Genomic DNA, 23,158 nt, shown 5'->3' with positions numbered 1-23,158 from the left:
TTTTAATCTATTAACTCTGACTGTACATCTAGTTGACCCATAAAAATCTATGGTTATGGCAATGACTAGGAATGAAATGTATGAGCATCCTACAAAAATATTACTGGATTTGTAGAACAGGAAAAAGTCCAGATCTGGGGTCCAAAATCTTGACTTGTATTATCATCAGGGAGAGTCAAGGCTTCCTAGCAAGTTTTCATACTTTCATTATCAAACTTCTGGGGGCACCTGGGTAGCTCAGTGGGTTAAGTGTCTGCCTTTGGTTCAGGTCATGATCCCAGAGTCCTGTGATCATCCCTGGAGTGGGCTTCCTGCACTCTCCCTCTGTCTACCCCTCCCCCTACTCATGCTGTCTCTCTCTCTCTCTTTCTCTCAAATAAATAAATAAAATCTTAAAGAAAACAAACTTCTGATTTCATTTCTATGAAATTTTTATATAAAAATAAGGGCTTGGGGCATCTGGGTGGTGCAGTCCCTTAAGTAACCAACTTGGTTTTGGCTCAAGTCATGATCTCAGGGTCTTGGGATCAAGCCCCATATCAGACTCCATGCACAGCACAGAGTCGGCTTCAGATTCTCTCTCCCTTTCCTTCTGCCTCTCCCACTTGTGCTCTCTCTCTCTTTCTTTCCAATAAATAAATAAATAAATAAATAAATCTTAAAAAAAAAAGGGGGGGCTAATCCAGTTACAGTTTTATAAATTATACTTCAGAAAAGTTAAGCTGCCTTGGTGTTTTAGACTTTAGCTCTTAGCCAATATGCAGTAATAAGAACCAGACTAACCCCACTGCCTGAAACAACTAAAAAAAAAAAAAAAAAAAAAAGACAAAATATATGAAAGAACTACTTTCAGATTTTGGACATCAGGCAGCAGAGAACAGTAATCCCTGAGATAATGGAAGCAAATGAGGTGAGCTCTCTGATTGTCCCAGTTTATTATCTAGAGAAAGCTTCCGGGCTAGGTCCAGAGAGCAGGAATCTAGGAGGAGCCTAATGGATGTGCATTACAACAATGGAGCAGCGGTTGAGAGGAGGAAAGGGGAGTATACTGTTCTAAGTTTTTTATGCTATATGTGAAGTAAGAAATATTACCTAAGGAAAGACTGTATTAAGTTAAAGATATATACTATATACTCTATATATAGAGAGTATATATACTTTATATACTATAAACTCTAAAGCAGCCACTGTTTTTTTAAAAAAGGTTACAAAAAATAAACAAAAAGGAAATAAAAAGGACCCTAAAATAGTCAATCCAACAGAAGATAGAAAAAAAAAAAGAGTAGAATATAAAACAAAAACCAAAATAGAAGATTTAAACACAACCATCTCAACAATCACATTAAATGTAAAAGGTCTAAACACTCCAATTAAAGGCATAGGTTATCAGATTGGATAAAATTTTTTTAAAAGTGCAACTGTAAGAAATTCACTTTATTTTTTTCAAGTAGGCTCCATGCTCAGCATGGAGAGCAGCATATGGTTTGAATTCAGGACCCTGAGATCAAGACCTGAGTTGAAATCAAGAGTTGGATGCTTAATCGTCTGACTGTTCTCCTCTCCCACTGCAATAAATACATAAATAAGTTAAAAGTGAAAGGATGTAAAAAGATATATATGTTAACACTAACCAAAGGAAAGTTTTTGGCAGTGGCTTTATTTTTAGACAAAGTAGATTTCAGATCAAAGAAGATTACCAGAGATAAAGAGGGACATTTCATATTAATAAAGGTGCTAATTCATCAAGAGGATGTAACAGTCCTAAATGTTTATGCACCTAGTAGCAAGGCTTCAAAATACATGAAGCAAAAAACTGCAAAAAGAAACAGATGAGTTGATAAATATAGCTGAGTTTTTTCAGATCTTTTTTCTGGAAAAATCGATAAAATAAGTAGGGAAAATCAGTAAGGATACAGAAGATTTGATTAACACTGTCAAACAACTTAACCTAATTAATATTTATATAACACTTTGCCAAAAACAGTAGTATACACAATCTTTTCAAGGGCAAAAGGACCATTTATCAAGATAGACCATAAAACAAATACAGATAAATGTAAAAGAATCAAATCATACAAAGTATGTTCTCTGACCACAAAGGAATTAGATTAGAAATTAATAACAGGAGGGGCACCTGGGTGGCTCAGTCTTTAAGGGTCTGCCTTCAGCTCAGGTCATGGTCCCAGGGTTCTGGGATCCAGCCCTGCATTGGACTCCCTATTCAGCAGGGGAGTCTGCTTCTCCCTCTTCCACTCCCCCTGCTTGTGTTCCCTCTCTCACTGTGTCTCTCTCTGTCAAATAAATAAATAAAATCTTAAAAAAAAATCAATAACAGGAGGTATAAGGGAAATGCACAAATATTCGAAAATTAAACAACACACTTTTGAGTAACTTATGGGTCAAAAAAGAAATTAAAAAGGGAAAATAGAAAGGATTTTGAACTGAAAACACAATGAAACAAAATTTACGTAAAACAAAATTTACCTAAAGAAGCATTTGATGGGGAGGGGAATACCTCAAATCAAGGATCTACAGTTCTACTTTAAGAAATCAGTTAAGAGAAGAGAAAATTAAATCCAAAGTAGAAGAAAGTAATAAAGATGAAAGCAAAAATAAAATAGAAAAACACAAGAGAAAGTCATTGAAAATAAAGCTGCTTTTTTGAGAACATGAAGATTCAAGAACTTAAAAAACACATTAAAGAATCATTGCAAAAAAAAAAAAAAAAAAGAATCATTGCAGTTGTGATCCCAAGGCTTCCATTTTTAGTAAATAAGAAAGCTAGACCAGAAACCGTGGAAAAGACCTAATATTTCTATGTGTTTGGGTGCTTGATAATACCTGCCTGATCCCTTTTCTTAAGAATATGAAAGATCTTGTGTGCTGATGAAGAGAAAGAATCCATAAAACCATTTGAAATGTATTACATATTTTTACATAGGTATTTAGACATGTATATGTGTGTTCCTACACTCTTCATCAAGAGTGCAGAACTTGTGGTAAGAGCATTTTGCTTTTTTAATCTTCTAAATCTTATTCCCTATTTGGCTTCTCCTTTTTAAAAATACTATTTGGAAAAAGAGTTCATTCATTTATTCATTCAGTATAATTATGAAATGCTACAATATGCCAGAGACCGTGGGACATGCTGGGGACACAGCTGTTAACCAGACAAACAAGATCCTTGCCCACTGAGCAGAGTCTATTGTGTGTGATACAGATAAGTAAATAGGCAATAACATGGACTAGTGTGAAAGTGCTAGCACAGAAAGGTGCCAACAGAGTCTACAGGATGGGTAATTAACTTGGACCTGAAATATTCCTCAAGCTAGTGGCTAAAAATAATTTTTTAAATGTGATAACTAAGTTTCTTGAGTTATTGTGATCTAATAACATAGGCGATAAAATTTGAGTTATGGCGTAAAATGTAAGGTATGAGTTTGATAGTAAAAGGATCCTAGACTACTATGTACTTCATATTTACTCTACTTCTTATTCTATTCATATTGTGTTAATACTCTGTTGAAAGTTTCATAGGGAACACTATTTTAACTAATTTTCAGTATTATTGAGAGTTAGAAGAGGAAGAGCATATAGATAATTCTAACCTGCTCAGAACTTTTTAAGGATCTCTTTGTTACACTTGGGCATAAGAAATGGCAGAATCTAAGCCAAAAATCCAGATCCTTAGGCAAAGTTTGAGGGATTCCAGGCTTAGAAAGTGAGGCAAGACCAGAGAAATGTGAAGATTGCAAGGATTAGGTAGGAAAAGGCTGTGATTCATTCAGAAGCTCAGAGATGTTTTTAAATTATGCATTTAATCTAAAACATTGATTCACATTTGGAAATGTATCTTCAGGACATTATATAAACTTCTGCATTTTAGCTATATGATTGTTCAATATAGCTGATTATATTGAAAATCTGGAAACAATCTATGCCTAGCAACAGCAGCCTGGTTAAATAAATTGTGTCATATCCACACAATGGATCTCTAACCAGATTTTTAAGTAATGCAGCAGTGTTTCTCAAACTTCATTGTGCATCAGAATCATGCATCTGTGCATCAGAAGACGTGCTGAAACCCAGATTGCTGGGCCCCATCTCCAGAGTTTCTGATCGGTCCACCTGGTACAGGGATCAAGAATCTGCATTTCCGGCAAGTCTGGGTGGTCCAGTTGGTTGATGTTCTGACTCTTGGTTTTGCTCAGGTCATGATCTCATTGTCGTGGGTTCGAGCCCCACATCAGGCTCAGCTCAGTATGCTTCAGATTCTCGCTCCCTCCTGCTCTTACTCACTGTCTCTCTTAGATAGATAGATACATAGATACATAGATACATAGACAGAATTTGCATTTCTAACTAGTTCCCAGGTTTTATACCAAGGTTGTTGGTCTGAGGGCCACACTTTGAGAACCACTGATGGGGAGTTACGTCCATTGAGTTGGAAAACATTTACAAGGTATTGTTAAGTTGAAACAAAGTTGTTTACATTATCTTCTATATGTATATAGACAGAGGTATGGATGGGAAAATATTGTGGAGTTGCTAGTATTCCTTGTTGTCTTTGGGATCTCATTGTAGATTCTTAATGTCTCCTACATTCTGAGTGACAGATTTCTTTATAATGATAGTATTAGCCACTGAAATACAATCAACTTTCTTAATTTGAAAAATATGATCAGGAGGGGCACTTGGGAGGCTCAGTGGATTAAAGCCTCTGCCTTCGGTTCAGGTCATGATCTCAGGGTCCTGGGATCAAGCCCCGCATTGGGCTCTCTGCTCAGCAGGGAGCCTGCTTCCTCCCCTCTCACTCTCTGCCTGCCTCTCTGCCTACTTGTGATCTCTGTCTGTCAAATAAATAAATAAAATCTTAAAAAAAAAAAAAAATGGTCAGGAGGTCCCGGCCAACAGCAGTAACAAGCTGCTATCAAAACAGACCTGGTCTTAGTTCCCTTCTGGCTTCTATGTCTTGTCAGGAGTGTCTCTTCAGAAGCAGTCATAACAAAAGAGCAGTGATGGGCTCATAGATACGTCCTGTTCCTGATGGGAATGAAACCAGAAGAGGCTGGTGTTACAGGAGGGTTTCTGTGCTTTTCCTTCATTTTAGCAGTGCCATGCAGACTTCTTCTGGAGATGTTTGAAGAAAAACTGGGTGGGACCCAAAGGGCGACCTGCCAGAAGCTTGAAGCATCTGGATTGGCGCACTCTTTGTTTCCTGACGCAGGGTAGATCCTTTTCCCAGAGTATCAGATTAAGGCGTCTCCTTTCTGGAAAAAAGATTTCATGGTTTAAATTCCCGTTGACTTTTGTGTCTGTGGCACTGGGCTGTCTCCGTTCCAGCATACAGCCTCAGGGGTCATGATGTCCCTTCCCGGCTGATATCAGCATGCCAACTGTGGTGTCAGGCACACTGAGCACAGAGACGCCATTCAGCCTCCACAGTCTGGGTTCAGGAAGCCAAAGAGCTTCTAAGTTCCTACAAACCTTGACAGACCTTCCTCTAGCCTTGCATGTGCAGAGCAATTCTCAGGAGGGAAAGGGGTTGTAAGGAGGGAGGGAGAGGAAACAAGGGTAAATGTCAAGGGTAAATATGTGATAGGAACCCAGAGAGCAAACAGTTGTCACCAATGTGGAGGAAAAGGAAGGGTGGGCCACAATTTAGAGAAGTATGCTGTAGCCTTTTCAGTAGACTACTTACTTGGTTAGCACTGTGACCTTTTCCATGTCCTTGCATTACTGTGGTCAATAAACATAGCCACATTATTGGTTTTATTGAGAGTTCCTCACACATGTCTAACAGAGTGCCAGGATTTGGGATATTTTATGAAAAATTAGCTCCACATAACTCACAATGGATTCAGTGTTTTTTTTTTTTTAAATTTTAATGATTCAAATGTAAAATTAGGCTGTGATATGGGCTATCATTGAAAGAGATTACTTCGAGAGCACTGGGTGTTATATGCAACTGATGAATCACTGAACTCTACCTCTGAAACTAATAATACACTATTAATCATTCAACTAACTTAATCAGCCATTTTACTCTCTATATGTGGATTTAAGGGACGTTTAACTGATTTCAGAAATCAAATCAAAGTTAATTAATTGAACTTACATTAGTTAATTTAGTAATTGATTAATGTTGTTAATTTTTAATTGTTAATTAATTGAACTTAAATAAAATAATATTTTAAAAAATTAAAAAGAGACATTAGTTATCTATTGACTTCCAAGTAGGTGACATATTATTTGTTGGAAAATTTTATTCCCTATGTTGTTTCCAACACTTTACATGTGAATAAATGGTGTGGAATATTGTTAAAGTTTAGGCTACAACTTTTTTCAAGTTCAAAAACACCTAGAAATGCAGAAACTGGTTAATGATTCAATTATTTATAACTTTTATAATACAAGTTCCTACCTCTTCCTTCCTAGTGCTATAACATGAATTCAGTATGTGAATCCATTTAAGATCTTGTAAGAGGAAGCTAAGTTATTTAAAATTCTCACCTATTACTTGAATGACAAGAACAATGTTAAAATCAACCAATTCGTTTACGAAAAATTTACTGAATATTGACTCTGCACCAGGCACTGTCCTGGGATCAGTGATTACCCTCAAGGAGTTTACTTCCTAGACTGGGACAATGGTAAATCATTACACAACTACTACTACAATGTGTTAGTTGGTAATAAGCACTAAGAACAAAAATGAGGCAAGGCTGCTACAAGGACTTTATATTTTATTCTGAGACAAATGGGAGGTCTTTGGGTGGAGGTCAATTTAAGCAGAGTGACATGATCCAACTTCTGTTTATAGAGGATCACTCTGGCTGCTGGACAGCAAGTATCCATTGACTTATCACCCCCTCCCCCAAAGTTATATTTCATTTGGGACAGTTATGTACCAGTGGGCCTGAAGATGTGATCCTGCACAGTTGATTCTTGCCTTTCATACTTTCAGTGCAAAATCAATTTCCAAAATGAAACTTTTACATCCAAAGTATTCCTTAAGGAAGTTTTTTCCTGGAAAACTACTTTTAGATACCTTCTCTCTAAATGGAAGTTTATCCAAAACCCACTTTTTAATAATTACTTTACTTTCAAACTACTTTATCCAAATATTTCTGAAATAGAGTTCCAGGATATCTTTTTTAAAGATTTTTTTTTATGTATGTATTTGAGAGAGAACGAAAGCACAAGCAGGGGAAGCGGCAGGGGGAGAAGCAGGCTCCCCACTGAACAGGGAGCCCGATGTGGGGCTCGATCCCCAAAACCTGGGACCATGACCTGGGCTGAAGGCAGATGCTTAACCATCTGAGCCACCCAGCCCCTTAACATATCTTTAAAAAATCAAGAGATACCTAAGAATTTTTCAAGAGAGCTTTGTCTCTCATTATATAAATTAACAAGATTATTTGAGGTTTCATTCTTTTTTTTTTTTAATCTCCATAATAAGGTATAATTTAGTGTTGGCCTCCTTATAATACTGGTTTATGTCATGAGATTGTTTGGAATTCCTTTTTTATATTCATTGGTTTCCACTAGCAATGATTTCCTCTTCCACCAGCCTCTATTCCCCCAAAGTTAACAGACCCTTAGAGAAGTTTGTACCACTCCACCCCAGGGCCCCTTTTATTACTCCCATATAATGTATAGATACACACACATGCCCAAAGCCCGTCCCTTCTGAATCTTCCTCCCTCTGGTTTCCTCCTCAGAACTCAAGTTTTAAATTGCCTTTCGAGTCTATCTCTAACATACACAATAAAAACTGTTTTATTACTTCTACTTTGCATTTAACCAAAGTATTCTTAACTGGGGCACCTGGGTGGCTCAGTGGGCTAAAGCCTCTGCCTTTGGCTCGGGTCATGATCCCAGGGTCCTGGGATCAAACCCCACACTGGGCTCTCTGCTCAGCAGGGAGCCTTGCTTTCCTCTCTCTCTCTCTCTCTCTCTCTCTCTGCCTGCCTCTCTGCCTACTTGTGATCTCTGTCTGTCAAATAAATAAATAAAATCTTAAAAAAAAAAAAAAAGTACTCTTAACTAACTTGATCAGCCATTTTATTCTCTATATGTGGATTTAAGGGACATTTAACTGATTTCAGAAATCAAATCCACTCTGAAAGGACTGTATATTTACTGCTAGTAAGAATATTCCAAGAACGTGCCACAAGCGTGGAAGGCAGATCCAGAAGAGGGGAACCCCAAAGTATTTGTAGCAACCATGACCCCAATTAATAACTGATTAGTCTTCGAAAGGGTCACATTTTATCTGGAAATGGAAGTGTCTGGATCTTGATTTTGCAATCACTTCCTAACTGGTCCTCCTGCTTCTATTCGTCACGCTTTATAATCCATTCTCCTCACAGGAACGAGAATTGTCTTTTTTAAAAAATGCAAATCAGAAAACATCACTTCTCTGTGTATGACCTTCCAGTGGCTTCCCACTACAGCTAGAATAACTACCATGGCCTTGAAGGGCTCTCTGTTCATGATCTGTCTTGTCCTGGCTCCATCCTCTGCTCTGAAAACTGTCCCCTTGTTTCCTGGACCTCAGTCACACCGGCTTTGTTGTTCTTCCTTTAATAAGCCAGGCTTGAGGGCATCTGGATGGCTCAGTGGGTTAAGCGTCTGCCTTCAGCTCCAGTCATGATCCCGGGGTCCTGGGATCGAGTCCTGGCTTCCCTTCTCAGTGGGGAATCTGCTTCTCCCTCTCCCTCTGCCGCTCCCCCTGCTTATGCACTTGCTCTCTCTGTCATATAAATAAAAATAAAATCTTAAAAAAAAACACAAAAAACAAACAACAAACAAACAAACAAAAAACAGACTTGATTCAGCTTCCAGGCCTTGAAACTTGTGTTCCTTCTGCCCAAAATGCTCTTCCCAGTCTCTGCATGGCTGCCTTCATCTCAAGAGTCAGGTCCCTGCTGGCTACTTATTTCATACTTATCCTGCATCCAAACAGACAGCACACCTGTGTGATCAAGGTCAAAAGGCTGCCTATCTTATCACTTGCAGATGACAAAAGGTATAAGTCACATCAAAATTGTATGAGGCAAATGATTTGGGGTTTGCACACAGCCCTATATACTCATGGTAATATTTTTCTTCTTTACAGGTTATTTTCCGAGCTTTGTCACCGCCATACGATGCAGAGAACCCTTACAGTGCCAAAGTGCAGGAGCAGCTGAAGATCACCAACCTCCGTGTGCAGCTGCTGAAACGGCAGTCTTGCCCCTGTCAGAGGAATGACCTGACCGCAAAGCCTCAACATTTTACACATTACGCAATCTATGATTTCATTGTCAAGGGCAGCTGCTTCTGCAATGGCCATGCTGATCAGTGCGTACCTGTTGACGGCTTCAGACCGGTCAAGGCCCCAGGAGCATTCCACGTGGTATGTGAAACAATTCCTCCCCTATGAAAAACAAACCATGGGTTACCCTCAGCTTTGGGCAGTGGTAATCTAAGTTTCCTCAGAGTTGGTCTTGGCTCACACAGTGCTTCTGTTTCTCCCTCTGCTGATTCACTCTTCCGACCCCATACCCATCCTATAAAATGCCAATTAACTCGTTTTTTAACTCTTCAATTTTAGAATGATAAATAGTCAAGCATGATAACCAGATTCCTTGGAATACATCCATGCCAATTTTTAGTACCATGACCTTCAGATATGAAGTGTAAGGTGAGCAGCAGGAGAGGTTGGCATAATCATATTTGTGGCATTATCACACAGGAGTAGCTTTGACAGTAAATGGGGACTATTGTTGAGTTGACTTTAAAGTGGAAAAAACGAGAACCTCAGTTTAATGCCTGGTATCTTTTGCTGTCTGGCCAATAGAATGAATAATAATTCTCCTCTGTGAAGAGTGGCCTGACCCCCTGTCACCCTAAGCCAGAGTTAAACCCCCTTTCCTCTACAGTCACACATCCCCTTGTGTTTTCCTCTGAACTTTCACTTGACTGCATCTCTGGGGAGATCGCAAACTCCCGAAGACCAGGACTGCGTGACCTATGTCTCCTCAGGACACTGTGTTACCTGAGCCAGAGTTGCGGGTTTGGTAGGTGTCTGATTGAATGATAGCAACACAGGAATAGAAAAATGATGAAAATGAAAAATGATGTGATTGTCCTCACATCACTTTCTTCCAAAACACACACACATACACACACACATATACACACACACACACAAAGTGGCTCAGACAGCAAGTGCCTTGTTGGGATGCACCCAGAGCCAGGGCTGGGTACTGGGCGAAGAGAAGGCGAGGAAGAGAGCACTCCAATTTTAAAATTTTATATTTTTCTCTGATACTTCTGATCAAGAAAAAAAAATTAAATAAAAATTTAAGACCTCAAAGTATCCTTACTTCATTTCCTAGAGAGGAGACTAACACATTGGTCTTCTTTCGCCCAGCCCTAATAGAGGACAGGGCCATAAGGGACCATGAACCAGTTAACCCACAGAAAAGTTGGTATTTGCTGGGCTAAGTCCCTGGGGTATAGGACAGCACTGCGGTAATGAAAATGAGTAGGGTAGTGACCAGAGTTTCAAAAACAAAAACGATGCTCTTGACTCTAGAAACGAAGCTGGGGCTTCCGAGTTGGAGAAAAAGCAGTACTCACCCGGAAAACTCCTACTAGTTTGCAGACACTGATGGATCTTTGAGCTAACATTGCTTCAAATAAAGGATGGAATAATTGGTTATTACCAATAACCAAAGTTAGGCGGGTTCAGGTATGATTCACAAAGAAAATAACTCATATTCTAGAGATGTGCCAATCTCCTAGACTGTAAACTAGAAAGATGATGTGAGGTAGAATGCCAGTACATCTCTGCCATTGTATTTCAGTGAATGAGTGACAGGAGGGCATGGCTGTAATGGGCTAGGCATTTGTGTCCCTCCAAAATTCGTATGTGGAAAACCTCATCAGAGGGGCACCTGGGTGGCTCAGTGGGTTAAAGCCTCTGCCTTTGGCTTGGGTCATGATCCCAGGGTCCTGGGATCGAGTCCCACATCGGGCTCTCTGCTTGGCAGGGAGCCTGCTTCCCCCTCTCTCTCTGCCTGCCTCTCTGCCTACTTGTGATCTCTGTCTGTCAAATAAAGAAATAAAAAATCTTAAAACAAAGAAAAGAAAAGAAAAGAAAACCTCATCACAGTGTGATGGGATGTGGAGGTGGGGCCTTTGGGGCCTTTGGGAGGTAATTAGGTCATGAAAGTAGAGACCTCAAGTGAATGGGATTTGTGGCCTTAAGAGACCAGAGAGGTAGCTAACTCTCTTTCAGCTGTGTGAGGATACAATGAGCAGGCAGTAGCCTGTCACCCAGAAGAGGGTCTTTACAAGAAACAGACCCTGCTGGCACCCTGATCTTGGACTTCCATTCTCCAGAACTGTGAGAAATAAATTTCTTTTGTTCATAAGCCACAAGCCGGTCAGGGTATAAAATGTGGAAAACTGTAAGCTGAGGACCAACCACTTGGGCCACACGGGCTGTGACTGGCTAGATGGATTCCTTTGTGCTTCTGGAGGCACGGCTGGCCAGGCCATAATGTGGGACCTCCACAAAAGCAAGTACCTTCATACGCTAGATGACAGGGACATCATCGATGCCCTGTGATTCAGCCCCCACCACTACTGGCTCTGGGCTGCCATAGGCCACAGCATCAAATCTGGGACTTGAAGGGCAAAATCATTGTAGATGAACTGAAACAAGAAATTATCAGCACCAGCAGGAAGTCAGGGCCTCCCCAGTGCACCTGCCCTGCTCTAGTGATGGCCAGACGGTTTGGTAGCTACACAGACAACTTGGTACAGGTATGGTGAGTGACCATCAGCACCCCCTAGAAATATATGCTAGAGTTTTAGAAATTAAAAAAAAAATGGCTTTCTTATTTAAAAAAGAAAAAAATAATTCTACTAATTCTGCTAAATTCTAAAAGGGACACATACAGAGTTAACAGAAACTAATGCAAAAGTCTTAAAATATAACGACTCCACACAGTCTTCTGCCAACAAGAAAGCTCAGCCTATGAGCCTGAGCCTCCATGTCTGCGCCGCTGGCCCTCCACTCCATTCTGCCACTACCCACCGAACCTCTTGCTTCCACCATGACCTTGTGCATTCCAGCAGTGTTCTATCCAAAATCACTGCCACCTTCCACACCAACCTCACCAGCTGCCCTCTGCAAGAGTCAGCTCCTGGTGAGCCCATTCGGAGGTGGGGCCCCCAGATCCAATCCTGGGAATCACAAAAGCCTATGAGAGAGATACCGGCAGTAAAAAGAAGAATCTGGTAGGTGGTGCCTACCAGTATCATGAAAAGCCTACGTCCTCCTGGTGTCTGGAAGGCAGAGGCCTAGTTTGCTGCGAAATATCTGAACAAAGAAAATCTGCCTCTTGCAGGACTGGCTGAATTTTGCAAGGCACCTATAAAACTAACCCTGGGTGAAAACAGCAAAGTGTTGAAAATCGGCCAGTATGTCACTGTGCAGACCATTTCTGGAACTGAGGCCTTAGGGATCAGAGCTAGGCTTCTGCAAAGATTTTTTAAGTTCAGCCAAGATGTCCTTCTGCCCAAACCATCAGACACACTGGCACGCAGCTGCAAGGTTATCAATACTATGACCCCAAGACTTGTAGCTTTAACTTCACAGGCACTAGGGAGGATATTTCAAAAACACCAGAGCAAAGAGTTCTTCTGCACACTCCTGCCCACAATCCCATGGGAGTGGACCGTCATCCTGAGCAATAGAAGGCAACAGCAATAGCAGTGAAAGAAGAATCTCTCTAGTTCTTTGACATGGCCTACCAAGGTTTTGCCAGTAGTGATGATAACAAGGGAGCCTGGGTTGTGCACCACTTCGCTGAAGAGGGCATTAATGTTTGTCTCTGCTAATCCCATACCAAGAACATGGGCTTCTATGGTAAGCATGTGGGAGACTTCACTGGGCTCTGCAAAGATGTTGAGGTCAGAGGGGTGGAGTCACAAATGAAGATCTTGATGTTCCCCTGTAAATTCCAGCCCTCCTCTCAATAGAGCTCAGGTTGCCTTGACCATTCTGACCAGCCCAGATTTTCCAAAACAATAGTTGCAGGAAGTGCAAGTCATGGCCAACTGCATCATTAGTTTGCAGATTCAGCTGGTCTCGAACCTCAAGAGGGAGGGCTTCTCCCAACCATGCACAGCACATCCCCGACCAGATTAGCCTGTTTTGTTTCAGAGGGCTAAAGCCTGAACAGGTGGAGCAGCTGACCAAGGAGTTCTCCATCTAAACGACAGAGGTCAGCTGCATCCCTGTGGCAAGGGTCATCTTGGACAACTGGGCTACCTTGTTCATCACATTCACCGGGTCACCAAGTGACTTCCCTAATGAGAGGGAACAGAAACAAAACGGTCCTGCCTTCAGCCTTTGCACATGTGAGATTCACAGGATAAGGAAGGTTGGAGGTGAAGAGTGGATCATTTCTTTCAACCACAGTAACTGAATGTGTTTCTCAGAAAAGAACATGTAGTTAAACAGGGCAGAGGCATCTGTAGCTGGTGTCTGGAACTGTGTGGCTTGAAACCAGACTCTCCCCCATCTTTGTATCCCCAACTTTTCTGAAATAGTTAACATGTACAGGAAAGCCATGGCCTTTTTTAAAAAGCCATTAATCATATCATTGCAATATCACAGAAGCTTTAACTGGAGCACTTTATGGTGTTGAATGTACCTCTGTGGACTCAGCATGAGATTCAACGCTTGTTAGAGGCTTTGTGAGAAGACCTAGTCCTAACATTAGTGGTCAGCCTGGCCTCCCCATGACTGAGCAATCTTATCAACAGACCATATGAACGGAGATCATGTTTTATGAAAACCAAGGTCTGCTGCCACTGCAACAAGGAAAATAAAAGATACTATTTCCTGTCTTGTTAAAGGAAAAGAAAGAAAGAAGTTTCTCCTTTTTAATGCTTCCAGGCATTTTAATGCTCCTCTCTTCTCTCTTATCCCTGCTGCCCTTTCCCTGAGACACGAAGATCTGTAACAAGCTCAGATTTTCATCCTGTTCTGGTTGACTGGCCATCAACCCCATCTTCTCAGGATTTTATTCATTTGAAGAATAAGAGACATAATTTGCTATTCATCCCATAAGCTCATCTTTCTCAACAGAGGATAGCAAGGGTGGGCAACTGCACCTTATTTCAGCATCCTTTTTGGTGATTTTAAAATTTTCTTCTGTTGGGCTGTTGCCTCTGCCTGGTGGGACCTCATCCTTCCCTTCAGTGTGGCTGTGTAGTCTCTCACCTCATATCATGAGCTGGGCAATGCAGGGTAATAGCAGGAAACAGGGTATTCTGGACCTTGGCTTTAACCTTAGTGTGCGCCAGCTGGGCTCAGGCATCACCCTTTGGAAAGATAACTACCATCTGCTCTAATCATGTAGACTTATTACAGCCTGGGTTCTCTGTTATAATAAAGTTATTGTAGGGCCCGACTCCCTGACCCCCAAAAGAAAAATGTTAGCCTATAGAAAGGATCCTGATAACCAAGTAAAGGGGATTATTTAGAGTTGGGTGTTTTTTGTTTATTTGTTTGTTTTGTTTTGAAGGATGTGGGAATGAGAAGTCTCTATCCTAGAAGACCCGATGGGATAGGAATCATACCTTTACTAATTTCAGGTCACTCTGAAACTGGAAGCAACTGCCTTTTAAAATAATACTAGTTTTGTGACATCCTGTTCCCCAATTTTCATATTGATTCCAGCAGCAGGGTCATATCATTCCTAGTATTATAAGTACAACATGTGCCAAAACCAGGCAAGACTAAGTCAAACTCAGAGCCAGGGATAAGAAACAGGCTAAGGGTATGTTGGCTTCCAGGAATCCAGTTCTATGAATATTCTTGTCTCTACTCTATTAAAATGTTTGTTTTTTAAGCCATAAGCACCATAAAGCCAGCAGAGGTTTATTATCAGAAATGGAAATAGTTCTGGTTTCAGATGTTTCCATCCCTAAGTGCATTTTATTTTTATGTATTTTTTTCCTGGCTTATGAAGGGCTGGTATTACATACAGGTATGCTTGCCTCTTCTAAATGTGATATTCTTATTACTACAAATGCTTAGGTGAGCAAATTGCACATTAAAAGCATAGTCTTTTGCCTAATTAATAACATGGCCATAAGGTCAATTGTCCTACATTTGTATGAACACTATTCATTTTACAGATGCTGTTGTAAATAACTGAATTCAAAAATTGTGCTTGCACAATGGAAGGTAGCCTCTTGAGAAATCCTATTCTTTTACTAGTCAGCTTGTCATAGGTATGTACGTATAAATTTGTGGTTAGCACAGCTTTTCTTTGCACTAGTCATTCTCAGCGTGGTCCTGAACCAGCAGCACCAGCATTCCCTGGGAACTTGTAAGAATTACCAACTCTCAGGTCCTACCCCAGACCTTCTGAATCAGAAACTCTGGAGATAGGGCCTAGGTGATTTCAAAGCTTGCTAAAGTTTGAGCTCTGCTGCTTTATAGACCTTACCAATTCATCTGAAGCTAATATTGTTTTCAGGATGAGTAATTAATTGTAATTAATAAGGTCTGACTTTATGGGCTAGAATTTTTTTTTTAAAGATTTTATTTATTTATGTGACAGACAGAGATCACAAGTAGGCAGGGAGAGAGAAGAGGAAGCAGGCTCCCCGCTAAGCAGAGAGCCCGATATCGGGCTTGATCCCAGGACCCTGGGATCATGACCTGAGCCGAAGGCAGAGGCTTTAAACCACTGAGCCACCCAGACGCCCCTAAAGGCTAGAATTTTTAATGGTTGATGATAGACAATCAAGTTAATAGAAATGATACTTAGTCTGTTTCTCATGCTAAGATTGTAGGGTCACTTTCTTTCTGCAGAAGAGGGGAGCAGAAAAAGGCACAAGATGGCGTACAAGTTGGCAGCCTCATTTATCTTAAAACACTCCTCCTGTGTCTTCTTCCTGCTTCCCCTTCTTCCCAGTACGTTCCATTTATTCTTTACCAGTTCAGTTTTTCCTCATCAGTTCATTTTACTGGAAGGCAGACCAGTGCGGTGATCCAGTCAGGTCTGGATTTGACTCACCATGGCATTTGCTAAGTTACTCAGTCTCACCAAACCTCAGTTTCCCAAGAAAATAAGATCCACCTTCTTAGTTATTGTGAGGATTAGAATTATGATAGCTAGTGCCTGATATTTAGAAGCCGCTACTGATGTTGCTGTCACTCTATTACATTACCTCAGCCACTTCTGTTACTTCTCCCACATACACTTCTTCCGCCAATAACAACAAAAATAAATTGTAACTTATGTGCTGTTTGACATGTTCACAAAGCTAGAGCTTTTGTAACAAGGAACACTGTACTTTGACTCCAGCCTGCTGGGATCCCAGACATTATGTGAAAAGAAGTTCTTAAAGCTTTTTCTTTTTGCAGCTAGAGAGGACTGATGTAGTTCTCTTTTTCCTGTCAGCTGGTGATTTCGCAGTTGTTGGATTGATGGATGGCAATAAAAGGGAACATAGAACGTTTCATTGTTTTACTAACATATCACCCATTGGACAACATGGAAGCCTTAGAAGAGGGTGAAAAATTGTTTAGATGCCTTGTACTATACTTCTTACGGTAGATTTTTGTTTTCTAATCAGAAACTCATTATAAAATTATAAAAAAGCATCAATATTTTAACTGGCATATTGTAAATCTAAGAGTAAATATTGAAACTATATGTAGAACCAGAAAGTAAGGTTTTAAGGAAAATCTTACTTAGCTACCTAGCTGTGCAAGGCAAACTTTAGAACTATTCATATAGTTTCATTACAAAAGCTCTTCTCGTCTGAACCTGAATACATTTAATCATATATTTATGTTTGCACATCTCATATATCAAGTTTTATACAGTCAGAACAGATTGAAGACCACAGTTTTCATCTTCTCTAAAAAAATTTTTTTACTGTGCTGTGAAATAAACCAAAAGTAATAATTAGACAGCCCTTGACTCTTCGGGATATTAAGGAAAAGAACAAGGGTTTAAAAACAATAAAGGCAGCAGCGATCCCAATTATTTCATTTGTCACATCAGGATCTGAAGGAAAAGGTAATCCTCTCACCAAAATGGTACACAGTGTTTTATTCCCAATATTAACAAACTATTAAACTTGCCAATTTGATACAGTGACTGTGAGATTATCCTCAATCCATTTCAAGGTCTTGACTTTCTCATTTCAATATTCCTGTGTGTTACTACGTTATAGCTTTGCCATTAGTCCCTTGGCAATGAGTAACTACAGATGCCATAGAAGGTGTACAGAATGTTGATACTTCATTTACTACCTTATGTTTTCTAGTAGAAGGGCAAGTCAGTAAAATATGTTCATGGCTGAAATTGTCAGTGTTTTGACTATAAAACTGCCCGATGGATCTAGCCTCATTTTCTCTTGAGACAGTAAGATATACCTTCTCTTGATGGCAAAAGTTGCCTGAGTATTCTTTTCATTTGATGATCAGGAAGCCAGAAGACTTCAGAACCAGAGGTATTACAAAACAATTTTAGCACTCATGGAAGAATCACATATGAGGTTCTTTTCAAAGTTTCCCCCAGAATGTTTACATTTTTTAAATTTGCAGGCCTTTGACTATTTCACAGGAAGATTAAATGAAACAACTAAAGCCAAATTATTGGTGTCAGAGCGGACATTTATATAAGTGAAACATAAGCTAGTAGAAAGGTAAAGTTGGTTCTCCAAAATACCATATTTGCTCACTCAACTTTTCATGAACATGCTTTTTCAGAAAGGGAAGCCTCTATATTTAGGTCAAAATTAGAGCATTGAAAAGATACAAAAATGAGTTTCTTTAACAAGTTTTAGTTGCTAGCATAAATTTGGGAAGAAACAATGTAAATTTGACATTTTTCTTACTATAAAGTGCCCTTCAAATATTCAAGGCATATCCCACTTTGAAAATTTTTCCTTATGAATATTTCCTTTTCAGTGTAGCATTTTCAGATCCATCCCACAGATAGCTGGGACATCCCTGGGTCTGCAAGGCCTCCTCGTGCAGTTTCACAGCTAATATAATGGTGGGGAGGTGGGGGGCGGTTAAGCTACATGGAAAGAGAAAAGCTGAGGTTACAGATAGATATCTCACTTCTGGTTCACAACCCCAGGACTCCTATCTCTGTGGTATTTCATTTGTATCTTGCCAAATTTGTAAGAGCTGGAAATGTACTTCAGTTTGTCCTAAAACAATTACAATTCAGTAGAAGATTAACTGTAACTTAAGTCCTTATTCCTTCTTACAAGAATTTTTAGTCACCAGACACATAAGGTTAAAATACACATATACGCACACACAATGTCATAATCATTCCACAAGAGAGAGAAAATTCACAGCTATTTCAAATAGTGAGGAAAACAAGTTCTGTTAATTTTGGCATTCAAAACCTTAAAGCTATAATTGAAACTACAGTTGTATTATATCTTAGCAATGCAAATTTCTTAGAGGAATAAAATAGTACATGTGTGGGGAGATGGGAGGAATATAGTAGTTATTAACTCATAAGACTTTTTTAGACATATGGAATTCTGATATCTTTTTAGCTCTTCAGATAGAAATAAAAAGCAGAGAAAAATTTTTCAAAAACTAAAATATATTTTTAGCTTTAAGAGAGCTCACAGACTAGAGATGGAGAAATGATTACATTGGTTCCACTATTAAATGTTTTATATATAATATGAACAATTATGAAGTTTGTAAAAGTAAACTGATCAGGTGTCCTTTGCCTCTTAGTTTTGCATCTCTAAAGGGCACCCCTACCAAGCATGCAATTTAGCTGGCTCAGTCGCTCTCAGAATTCCTGAAGGGCAGAGGTTTCTTTGTCTCCCAGATAAGGCCCAGGTAAGCATTAAAATGAAAGAGAAGGTGGAACCATAGTAATTCCATAGCAAAGAATGTTAAAAGGGGGCTAAAGATTGTAGTTGTAACATATTTATCTTGTAATTCTTATTTGCAATTTAATCCAATTCTTATATGTAAAGAAAAGGGAATTTAACTCTGGGATTGTCCTGGAGTAGGAGTAGTGAAGAGACTTGTGCTCCAAATTGTGTCACCCAGGGTGCCTGGCTACCTCAGTCCATTAAGCGCCTGCCTTTGGCTTAGGTCATGGATCGAGGGATCCGGGGATCGAGCCCCATGTTGGGCTCTGCTCAGTGAGAAGCCTGCTTTTCCCTGTCCCTCTGCCTGCTCTGCCCTCTCTCTCTCCTTTAAAAAAATAAAAATAATAAACAAAAAAATAAGATATTAAACTTTGCCACCCAATCTCACTAACATAAAAGGTAAGGGATTATAGCCTGTTTTATTAAACAGGTCATTAGTGGCCTTGAAAACGGAACTCCAATCATTCTTCAAGCTTCGCATGGTGCCCAGTACGACTCTCCGATTAAAACACTTATTGTACCATATTGTAATTATTTTCTTACATATTCAACTTTCCCTATTTGCTAAACTACTTGCTTCTTTATTAGCCAATACTGGGACATTCACAATGTCTAACATAGTAAGTTCAAAAAATCCCAAAAATAAAATTAAGAAAACAAATCCATTTACAATAGCATCAAAAAAGAATAAAATACTTCAGAATAAACTTAACCAAGTAGGTGTAAGATTTGCACACAGAAAACTCTGAAACATTCTTGAAAGAAATTAAAGATACAAACAAAAGGAAAAACATCCTGTTTTCATGGATTGGGACGTTTAATATTGCTAAGATGGAAACAGTCTCCAAATTGATATATAGATTCGGTGAAATCCCTATCAAAATTCCAGCTGCCTTCTTTGCAGAAATGGACAATCTGAATTCATATGGAAAGGCAAGGGGTCTTGAACATCCAAAACAATATTGAAGAACAATGAAGTTGGAGGACTCATACTTCCCAATTTCAAAACTTACTACAACGTTACAATAATTTAAAAAAAACAGAATGCTGCTGGCATAAGGATGAACATATAGCCTTATAAGATAAAGAGTTCAGAAATAAATACAGACATCCATGGTCAACTGATTTTCAACAAAGATGTCCAGATTATTCAATGGAAAAAGAAGACTCTTTTCAATAAATGGTACTGGGACAACCAGATAAACACATGCAAAATAATGAATTTGGACCCTTTTCTTATACCATATACAAAAATTTACTCAAAATGGATCAAAGACTTAACTGTAGACTGAAAATTATAAAACTCTTAGACGGAAACAGACATAAGTCTGTGTGACCTTGGATTAAGAAATGGTTTCTTAGGGCGCCTGGGTGGCTCAGTGGTTAAGCCGCTGCCTTCGGCTCAGGTCATGATCTCAGGGTCCTGGGATCGAGTCCCGCATCGGGCTCTCTGCTCAGCAGGGAGCCTGCTTCCTCCTCTCTCTCTCTCTGCCTGCCTCTCTGCCTACTTGTGATTTCTCTCTGTCAAATAAATAAATAAATAAATCTTTAAAAAAAAAAAAAAAAAAAAAAAAAAAAAAAAAAAAAAAAAAAAAGAAATGGTTTCTTAGATTTGTCATCAAAAGCAAAAAGCAACAAAAGAAAAAAAGGAATAAATTGGACTTCATCGAAAGTAATAACTTTTATGTATCAGAAGATATTACTGGGGTGCCCGGCTGGCTCAGTCAGTGGAATGTATGTCTCTTGATCTCAGGGTTATAAATTTGAGTCCCACATTGGATGTGAAGATTAGTTAAAATTAAAAAAAAAAAAAAAACTATCACAGATGTGAGAAGATAGAGAGGGGAAGATGATGGCCAAGTAGGAGGAACCTAGACTTGCCCCATCCCATGAATACAACTTGATAACTATCAAATCATCCTAAGTACTCCAGAAATCAACCTGGAAAAACTCCACAATTAAAGGTAGACAAAAGCCCACATTGAAGAAGTTAGAAAGTGTGGAGACTTGGTTTAGGAGAGAAACAGATCATGGCCACTGCAGTGGGGAGGGAGCCCTGGTTGTGGAGAAGGGCAAGAGACATATTAACACACAGGAAGTGCCCAAAGAAGAGGAAGCCCCATAGCAATTGGCTTGGAAAGTGAGAGGGGATGAATTACATGAGTTCTTGTAAGCAGTGGGGTTTAAAACCTGAAGTTTTAAAGATCAGCTGGCTTGGCTCAGGGAGAGCCCCTAAGGACTCAGGCTGCTCTTGGAGAGAAGGTAGGGCAAATAGCCATCGGACACACAGTGTAGAAACAGCAATCTAAAGAGCTCCTGGGTACACAGTGGGGAGGTTATTTATTCATCTCTGAGCCTGTTCCAGAGAGGCAGTATTCACAAAGAGAACCCTCTGGGAACAAAGGGGTGCCATTTCCCAACACCCCTAACCCCTCAGTATTAGCACAGGGCCATCTGTGGGAATCAGTGCAGCACTAACACTCACTACTTGACTTGCTTATACCCAGCCATCTCCCCCCGGCCACCCCCCATTCCATGGTGAAACTATTCATCCCAGTCATACTTGCATTAGAACCAGCGTGGCAGGCCTTCTCCCTGAAAAGACCAGCCCGAACTTCTGTTCGCACTGTGTCTCAAGATGTGGGAATTTTGCAGGGCCTCAGTTCCCACAGAGGGAGAGGGAGAACCAAACTCCCACTGACGTGGGGCTCAATCCCAGGACCCTAGGATCATGCCTGAGCTAAAGGCAGACAGTAAACTCACTGAGCCACCCAGGCACCCCCCAGATTTAAAGTAATGATGATAAAGACACTTGCTGGACTTGAGAAAAGAGTGAAAGGCACCAGTGAGACTCTTAGCACAGAGATAAGGAATAACAGCAGAGATAAAGGGCTCAATAAACAAAATCAGAAATACATTTGATGGAATGAACAACAGGGTGGAAGAAACTGAGGAATGAATTAATGAGCTAGAAGATAGAGTAATGAAAAGTAATTAAGCTGAACAAAAGAGAACAAAGAGAATTTTTCAAAATGAGATCAGACTTAAAGACCTCAGTGACACCATAAAATGTAATAACATTCATATTATAGGAGTCCCAGAAGAAGAAGAGAGAGAAAAGGAAAGAGAAAATTTATTTTAAGAAATAATAGCTGAGAACTTCCCTAATCTGGGGAAGGACACAGATTTCTAGATCCAAGAGGCACAGAGAACCCCCAGCAAAATCAACAAAAGCAGATCCACACCAAGGCATATTGTAATAAAAATGGCAAATTATAGTGATAAAGAAAAAAATATCTTAAAAGTAGCAAGACAAAATACAGTTACATACAAGGGAAATCTCATAAGGCTATCAGTGGATTTGTTGGCAGAAACTTTCTAAGCCAGAAGGGACTGGCATGATATATTCAAAGTGCTGAATGGGAAAAATCTGCAGCCAAGAATATGCTAATCCAACAAGGCTATTATTCAGAAAAGAAGGATAAATAAAGAATTTTCCAGACAAACAAAAACTAAAGGAGTTCATTACCACTAAGCCAACCCTGCAAGAAATATTAAAGGGGACTCTGAGTGGAAAGGGAGGACCATAAGTGTCAGTATGAAGGTAACATAAAAACACAAAAGCAATATATATGAATATTCCTATAAAAAGTTAAGGAACTCACAGAATAAAAGGATGTAAAATATAACAAAATATACCTAAAAAGTGGGAGGAGAGGAGTAAAAAAATGGGTTCAGAATTAAATGAGCATCAACTTAATACAGACTGCTAAATGCAGAAAATGTTATATACAAACCTAATGATAACCACAAATCGAAAGTGACTAAAAATATGTGAAGGATAAAGAAAAAGAAATCCAAATGTATCACTAAAGAAAACCAACAAACCACAAAAGAAAGACAAGAAGAGATCAGAAAAATCTTCATAAATGACTGCAAAACAGGTAATAAAATAGTAATATATATATAAATAAATATATATATAAATAATCACTTTGACTATAAATGGACTAAATAATCCAATCAAAAGGCAGGCTGGCAGAATGGATAAAAAACAAGACTCATCTATATGCTGCCTATAAGACACTCATTTTAGATCTAAAGCCAGCTGCAGATTGAACGTGAGAGGATGGAGAAACATTTATCATGCAAATGAATGTCAAAAGAAAGTGGGAGTAGCAATACTTATATAGACTTTAAATAGACA

General features: G+C 39.5%; 1 protein-coding gene and 1 pseudogene across 2 annotated transcripts in view; both read left to right on the top strand.

Annotated features, from left to right (window-relative positions):
• Positions 1 to 23,158, top strand: part of NTN4 (netrin 4) — a 113,825-nt gene that overhangs the window by 29,426 nt on the left and 61,241 nt on the right. For both annotated transcript variants that reach the window (XM_059186564.1, XM_059186563.1), the window contains exon 3: positions 9,125 to 9,403. In XM_059186564.1, coding sequence (XP_059042547.1) covers positions 9,125 to 9,403 — 279 coding nt within the window. The remainder of the gene's footprint in view (positions 1 to 9,124; positions 9,404 to 23,158) is intronic.
• LOC131839285 (aspartate aminotransferase, mitochondrial-like) lies at positions 10,743 to 15,442 on the top strand (annotated as a pseudogene).

Source organism: Mustela lutreola, chromosome 8 (genome assembly GCF_030435805.1).
Source record: "Mustela lutreola isolate mMusLut2 chromosome 8, mMusLut2.pri, whole genome shotgun sequence".
NCBI lineage: Eukaryota > Metazoa > Chordata > Mammalia > Carnivora > Mustelidae > Mustela > Mustela lutreola.
This window is presented reverse-complemented; position numbering and strand designations above follow the sequence as displayed.